At 59.6% G+C, this 7,639-nt stretch overlaps 3 protein-coding genes across 3 annotated transcripts; 1 reads left to right on the top strand and 2 right to left on the bottom strand.

The window, feature by feature from the left end:
• Nucleotides 1-22: 22 nt before the first annotated feature.
• Nucleotides 23-3,320, bottom strand: SARC_00122 (hypothetical protein; the record flags this gene model as incomplete). The annotated part of the gene is made up of 2 exons (XM_014306292.1): nt 23-2,754; nt 2,805-3,320. Coding segments are annotated over 2 exons (3,248 nt in total), but the record flags the coding sequence as incomplete, so codon positions are not given.
• A 235-nt stretch (nt 3,321-3,555) lies between these two features.
• On the bottom strand, nt 3,556-5,077 carry SARC_00121 (hypothetical protein; the record flags this gene model as incomplete). Its single annotated transcript, XM_014306291.1, has 3 exons — nt 3,556-3,746; nt 3,914-5,003; nt 5,063-5,077. The coding sequence occupies 3 exons, from the start codon at nt 5,075-5,077 to the stop codon at nt 3,556-3,558; spliced, it is 1,296 nt and encodes a 431-aa protein (XP_014161766.1).
• Nucleotides 5,078-5,116: 39 nt separating this feature from the next.
• On the top strand, nt 5,117-7,108 carry SARC_00120 (hypothetical protein; the record flags this gene model as incomplete). The annotated part of the gene is made up of 1 exon (XM_014306290.1): nt 5,117-7,108. The coding sequence occupies one exon, from the start codon at nt 5,117-5,119 to the stop codon at nt 7,106-7,108; it is 1,992 nt and encodes a 663-aa protein (XP_014161765.1).
• Nucleotides 7,109-7,639: the final 531 nt, after the last annotated feature.

Here is a 7,639-nt window from a genome sequence, read left to right as displayed (position 1 = left end):
GGCCGGCTCCTTGGCCTTCGACGGGTCCTTGGGTGCCCTGGGCTCCTTGGCTGGCTCCTTGCCCTTAGCCGTGCTAAACTTCCTGGCCCCCTCAGCGGCGACCCCAGATCGCCCAGAAGCCCTCCTCTTCGGTCTCGACAGGTCCTTTGAAGCTCGCTTCTTGGGCCTCTCGTCAGCCCGTCTGCGCTTCTTGCGCTCACCGTCATCCTCGTCGTCCAGGTGTCTCTTGATGATATTGGTCCGGTCCACAGGCACTGGCAAATATCCGCCATCCGGGTCCGAGTAGGTCAGTGGCACCCCAGCCATGTCCTCCTCAGAGTACCCATCGTCCTCCTCCTCCTCAATGCCATCCTCCTCGCCATGGTAGCCACCCGTTTCCAGGCGCGGCCATCCGCCGGCAGGCTCCTCGTACTCGTCGTCGGACGGCGGCATCACCCCGCAGCCCGCGGGTGGGGGTGCAAACACCGGCCTCTGCGCTCTCTTCTCTTTCGCCTTCTTGTCCAGCATCTGCCTAAACCGGTCTGCTCGACTAGGTCGTGGTACAGAAGGGGCGACAGCAGCTGCAGCAGCGGCAGTGGCAGTGGCAGTGGCAGTGGCAGTGGCAGTGGCAGTGGCAGCAGCTGCTGCCGCCGCGGGGCGCGCCGTAGCTCGGTCAGCGCCACCAGCGCCACCAGCGGGCACCGTTGGCGAGTACAGCCGCCCGTACTCGGACTCCAGCAGTCGCTTGAGCTCATTGCGCACCTGTCCCTGCAGGCACGAGAGCGCCCTGTCCGCGTGCCGCCGGAACGGCTGGTCCCGGGCCTCCCGCTTCAGAGCCCGGATCTGCACGTACTCCTTGATGTCGTCCGGCGCCCGCATCTCGGTGCGCAGCAGCACCGAGCTCGCCACGGCAGCAAACGGGACCTTGTAGTCTCGCAGCGCAAACGGGCCCGGCGGGACCATCTCTCCGTCGACCAGGCCGTTGCACACCTCCACCTGCGGGTTGTTGCGCAGCAGCGGCGTCGGCCAGCCCAGCTGCGGTGCAACCAGGTACCCGGGCGCCTGGAGAGAGAGATTCTGCAGCGGCCGCGTCGACGCCTTGAGACCCAGCACTCCCGTGGCCATCAGCGATGCAGCAAGGTTTGTGTACTGGCCCTCCGTCAGCGGCTTGACCCCTATGCCCATGAACTGCAGCAGCTCATCCCGGCCCCGCTTGATAATGTGCATGCACAGCGTCTCGGAAGGAAACTCGTACCCCGTCACCCGGCAGGGCGTGCCCCGGCCTCGCCAGCAGCCCCGAGGCATCAGGTCCACGAGCTCGCCGAGATAGTCCAGCAGCGCATTCTTCTCGGGCTCCGTCGGCTTCTCCCAGGTCGGGTACTCGAGCTGCTCCTCCTCGGGGCGGAGCTCGTTTGCGACCTGGGCGGCCCGCCGCATGGCATCCTTGCCGGCCTTGCCGACCTTGCCGTCCTTGCTCCTCGGGACGCCCAGCGCCAGCAGCGTGTCCGCGGCCATCAGCAGCCGCACCTCCGAGGCCAGCTCCGTGCACATCGTCTCCAGCTCGCTCGGCAGCACCCGGCGCTTGCGTGTGGGGACGGCCCCCTTGCCGCCCCGGATGTTCTCCATGAACCGGTCCCGGGAGGCAAAAATGGTTGTTGGGCTGGCCTCGGTCGCCACCCGGACCAGTGTTGAGACCATGACCTCGCGCAATCCAGTGCCATAGAGCGGGACGCCCGCCACAGTGAGCATTGAGTCGTAGGCTGAGTGCAAGTTGTCAATCATCTTCCTCGCCCGGGCCAGCTCGAGGTTGTCGCTCAGCGCCCCGTCATTGAAGACCTTGCTGCCCTGGTGCTTGGCGTACTCGACCATGGTCTGCAGGTACTCCCAGCTCTCGGCCGCGGCGAAGCACCGGTACGTCTCGACCAGGCGGTCCTGGGTGCCCTTGACGCGGAAGTGGAAGGCCTCCAGCATGGCCAGCAGCGGCATCACCAGCGCGGGGTAGTTCCCGGAGCGGAAGTCATGGAGCGCCGCGTTGAGGTCCACCAAGGCGGCGGTCTCGGACAGGTGCGCTGCGGCAAAGCTCTCCGTCAGCCGGCCGCGCATCACGGACTCGACGGCCATGCCCGAGCTGCAGTACCGCAGGGCCAGGAACTCGCAGGCCACGTCGCTGGACGGTACATAGGTCCCGGCCATGGCGTAGGACGACTTGGCGTTCTCGAGCGAGGTGCACCCCTCCAGGTTGAGGGCCATCTGCTTGGCCAGCAGGTTCTTGAACAGCGAGTGGTGCAGGTAGCGGATCTGCACCTGGGCGGCGTCCACGGGCGAGGTGCTGGGGCTCATCGGGAACGGCAGCACGGACATCATGGCGTCGTAGTAGCCGTTCAGCTCGGTGCACAGAGGCGCAAAGTCCGGCAGCCAGGCCAGGCGGGACATGACGGCCGAGTTGATGTGGCACATCGAGGTCATGGACGACAGCGACTTGTTCGAGTCCATGATGCTGCTCCGGTGCATTTCCAGGGTCTCGACCTTGATGGCGGTGGCGCAGCCCTCGGCCAGGCGCTGCACGGAGCCGCAGACAGCCCCCCAGACGGGGGTGGGTCCACGGGCCATAGCGAGGATGTCCTGCACCGCGCGCGAGCCCATCATTGAGGTGATGGGGATGCTGTACTGGCGGAAGCCGGCCATGGCGGGGTGGGTGAAGCCGGCCATGCGCTTGTCGTCAAAGAGGCCGGCGAACGCGTTGCAGTACTTGACCATGAAGCCCCGGCCGTGGGTCTCGGAGTCGGGGACGAGATGGGGGTACACCTGGGGGCCCTCCAGGTCACGGAGTCCGACGACAGAGGGGATGTCAAATAGGCCAGGGCGGACATGAACTTCTGGTGGCCGGCAATGTTGGATTTGTAGTTCATGGTGCTGGTCCCGGTCTCGTCGTTGACCTGCACAAAGCAGGCGGCAAGCTGGTGGACGAGGGTGAGCAGGCGGTTGGCGGTGGACGAGGGCTTGCCGCCGGTGGCGGCGACGTACAGGGTGAAAACCTCCATGGCCAGGTAGCGGAGCACAATGGCCATGCAAAAGGTGACGTGGTAGCGGTGGCCGCCGCCGGTCAGGACGGCCTTCTTGTCAGCGTCCAGGTAGTACTCGATGGTGCCGACGTGCTTGATGCGGTGGAGCTCGGGGTCGGCGTTGGCGACCTCGGTCACGGCGGAGACGTAGGCGTCGACACAGGGCTTGTTGTCAAACATGACGACGCGCTGGGTGAGGGCAGCCACGAGGGGTTCCTTGAGGAGGTTGAACAGATGGGTTGTTCCACCGAACCACTTGGAGCCGGTCTGGGTAGACATTGTGAGCGTTGAGCGTTGAGCGTTGAGCGTTGGGATTGGGATGTATTGTGAACTTGAAGTCTACAATAAAATTGTGAAGTATAAAAATATTAAGTGGCTGACTTTATACAAATTTGCCGGAGAGGGGTACGAAAAAAATCGCCAGAGGGTGAAGTCGAGATTGCTGTAGCAAAAGGCGTCAGATAACTAAACACCATTTGCCGTATATGGTAACTAAAAAAAAAAACAAAGTTCACTATGGCGTTCTATGCACCAATGGGATGCGGGCCACGGCCAAATATGGAAGGTTTCGGGCGCGGAAAAAAGTAGGCAGTGGGCACTGGCTGGGGTGGGCCAATGAGAATGCGCGGAGTGACCGTCCCCATCCTCGGGGTCCATCGACGGGGACCGATTCATCACGCTTGAGTTTGTGAGACACGATTGGCTCTCGGAAAATTTATGCGCCAATGAAATGGAAGGAGACAGATGCCGTTTTAACCTCTGCGCCAATGAAATTGTCGGAGACAGATGGCCTTTTAACCTGAACATGTGCCGTGGTGCGGAGACTGATTTTGCATGCTCTGCACCAACGAAAATACCCGGATACAGATGACCTTTTAACTTGAACATGTGCCATGGTGTAGAGACTGATTTTGCATGCACTTCACCAATGAAAATACCCGGATACAGATGGCCTTTTAACCTGAACATGTGCCGTGGTGCGGAGACTGATTTTGCATGCTCTGCACCAACGAAAATACCCGGATACAGATGGCCTTTTAACTTGAACATGTGCCATGGTGTAGAGACTGATTTTGCATGCACTTCACCAATGAAAATACCCGGATACAGATGGCCTTTTAACTTGAACATGTGCCGTGGTGCGGAGACTGATTTTGCATGCTCTGCCCCAATGAAAATACCCGGATACAGATGACGTTTTAACCTGAACATGTGCCATGGTGTAGAGACTGATTTTGCATGCACTTCACCAATGAAAATACCCGGATACAGATGACGTTTTAACCTGAACATGTGCAACTGGTCGATCGCCCCGCCGCCGCCAGCCCTGTCGCTATGGGGTTGGCCCTCTGCACCCCCTGCCAGCCAACTGGTCGATCGCCCCGCCACCGCCAGCCCTGTCGCTATGGGGTTGGCCCTCTGCACCCCCGCCAGCCAACTGGTCGATCGCCCCGCCACCGCCAGCCCTGTCGCTATGGGGTAGTCGCGGACGGCCTGGTCCAGCAGGGGGGTGTCACAGTTGATGGTGGCAAGGTGACGCGCGTACATGTGGATGTAGCGCCACATGATGTCGTTTGGAGCGCTGGGGCTGGGGGGTAGGGTCGCGGGGCTGGCGCTGGCTCGGTCGATGTGGGTGACGAGCTCAGTGTACTCGAGGTCAAAGTTCATTTCAGGGGCAGATGGGCCAGAGCGAGCTCGGCATTGCGATCGGCGGGCTGGCTGCGGTGAGCGGGCAGTCGCCAGCCGAGGTCGTGGGGCCGTAGAGCCCGCCACCAGCCGCCAGCCGAGGTCGTGGGGGGTCGTAGAGCTTGCCACCAGTCGGAAGCCGACAGGGCCCTCGAGAAGGCCGGCAGAGGCCGCGGCATCAAGGGCTTCAGTGCGGGTGTCCTGGAAGATAACAGAGACTGCACACCTCCTGCGCCGTGCGTGCTCCCGAACAACCGAATGGCCAATGAGATCACACTACCAGGTAATGTGTGCAAACTGAAAAAAAATTATGTCTATATATCACGAGAACACACTCGTGAATTATTCATAATTACACTTTATACTTTTATTACACATCAACGTCCACCATGCAGCACTCAGTTTACCCAGACGGCACATCGCCTGTTGTCGCGGTTCAGCTCAAGAGGGCCCGGTCCTCTGAGGAGTCGAGCAGCGCGACAGCGTCGGACTCCCAGACGTCGGAGGCCTCCTCTTCGAGCGATTCCCAGGGCCGGGCGCATAAACGCGTGAAAGCCCCACATGCATGTGACGTCTGTGGTATGTTGTGTGCAACACCTTCTAAACTAAAAGTGCACATACGAGTTCACACGGGCGAACAGCCTTACGCCTGTAAGTTTACTGGCTGTAGTAAAAAGTTCTCACGATCTGACCAGCTCAAACGCCATATGCGTACACACACCGGCGAACAGCCTTTTGCATGTGATTTCGCTAGTTGCGATAAAAAGTTCTCAACGTCCTGTAGTCTCAAAACACATATGCGTACACATACCGGCGATCAGCCTTTTGCATGTGATTTCGCTAGTTGCGATAAAAAGTTCACGCAATCTCAGCAACTCAAAAGCCATATGCGTACACACACCGGCGAACAGCCTTACGCCTGTAAGTTTACTGGCTGTAGTAAGAGGTTCTCATTGTCTCAGCATCTCAAAAACCATATGCGTACACATACCGGCGAACAGCCTTACGTGTGTAAGTTTACTGGCTGTAGTAAAAAGTTCTCACGATCTGACCAGCTCAAACGCCATATGCGTACACACACCGGCGAACAGCCTTACGCCTGTAAGTTTACTGGCTGTGGTAAGAGGTTCTCATTGTCTCACAATCTCAAAAGCCATATGCATACACATACTGGCGATAAGCCGTATGTCTGCGATTACACCGGTTGCAATCGAGCGTTCGCGCAGTCGAGTGCTCTCAACACGCACAAGCAAATACACTCGCCGTGTGTCCACTGCGACAGCCCCGGGTCCTTGGCTGGCATCGACGCGTGTGCCGACTGCGCCGGGACCAGGCTCGACCTCTACGGATGCACTGTCGCCAATTGCCGCGGCCTTGGGACGCGTGGGCCGGACGGGGCGCGGATCTGCCGGGCCCACTACAACAACGGCGTGTGCGCCTGCACGTCGCCGTGCTACTCGAGAGCCGCCGGCGCCTGCTTCGACTGCATCCCGGACGACAGCCCACAGCTCAAAGGACTCGGTCTCGCCTGCTCCGTGGACAACGCGAAGGTCTGCACTCCCAACGCGACTGTCTGTAGCGCGTGTATCACCGAGTATGGCCTCGGCAACGCGTCACTTGAGTCATTGGTCATCAACACCGTCGCCCTGATCCTCGGCATGGACACTCGTTCTATTTTTATGACCCGCGAGGTTATCATCAAGGCCTGTGACCCGTCCAAGAACGCCTGCGGCAAAGTCAACGGTGGTGCCAGGGGCGACTGGGGGCTCCGGGGCCTGAACTGCATCAATTTCATTGAGATTGACGACGCCAAAGGTCACAGCAATTATGATATCGTTAAGGAAATTTCTCGCCTCAACCTCTTGGACGGCATGATGGATGGGGAGTACAACGGGACTGGTCGGCACCTGACGGTGGGGTGCACGCGCTTTAGCGGCGAGTCCGGGTGGGAACTCGAGCAGCTCCGCGGCTTTGCCCAGGTGGTGCGCGACACTAACCGGGTCCTCGAGGAGAACCCGTCAGACCGGTTGCGCCTTACCCTGTGCAACTTTAGCAAGAACAACAAGTTCCGAGGGGCCTTGGCGTCGACGGGCGAGGATTACGACCCGAAGAACGAGAAAACTGAGAAGATTGTCCTGGACGACGACATCGCCCAGTGGACCTGGGCGTCCGGTGAGCACAAGACGGCCGTTGAGCGCGAGGCTCGCCACACGGAGATCCTGCACACAATGAAGATTTCGAAGCACTGCATATGTGCCTCACAGCTTGGGACGGTCAGGGAGCATATGTGCACAGCCAAGGTGGCCAAAGAGGGCGAGATATTCTGCAACCGCTGCCTGAAAAAACCCAAGGCGAAAAGAGTGATATTTGATCGCAAATGATCAGACGTGTACATACGAAATAGAACATTGTATATAGAACAGTGTACATAGGAAAATTGTATATAGAATATTGTATAGGAATATGTAAATAAAACTTGTACATAGACTTTCTTTTATTCCGTGTCGCCCCTGACGGTCAGGATGTGTGCGCAACAGGGCAGGTGCAATCCCGCTCACCATTGACGCGGTGACCTCAATGACATCGAGCACGACGCGCTCGACTGGGCTTTTTGAAGCGGACCGCATCGAAGCAGGCGGCGCTCCGGAGAGGGACCTTGGCCCCCTCGTTGGCCTCTCGCGGCGGGGTCTGGCCTCTCGCAGCGGGGTCTGGCCTCTCGCAGCGGGGTCTGGCCTCTCGTCGTGGGGCCTAGTATATACAATCATTCTCTCCGTAGGGGTCTGGCCTCTCGTGGTGGGGTCTAGTATATACAATCATTCTCTCCATAGGGGTCTGGCCTCTCGTCGTGGGGTCTGGCCTCTCGTCGTGGGGTCTGGCCTCTCGCAGCGGGGTTTGGCCTCTCGCGGCGGGGT

This window comes from Sphaeroforma arctica, assembly GCF_001186125.1.
Source record: "Sphaeroforma arctica JP610 unplaced genomic scaffold supercont1.2, whole genome shotgun sequence".
Taxonomy (NCBI): domain Eukaryota; class Ichthyosporea; order Ichthyophonida; genus Sphaeroforma; species Sphaeroforma arctica.
Note: the sequence above shows the minus strand (reverse complement) of the source record. Positions and strands in the feature narration are given on the sequence as shown.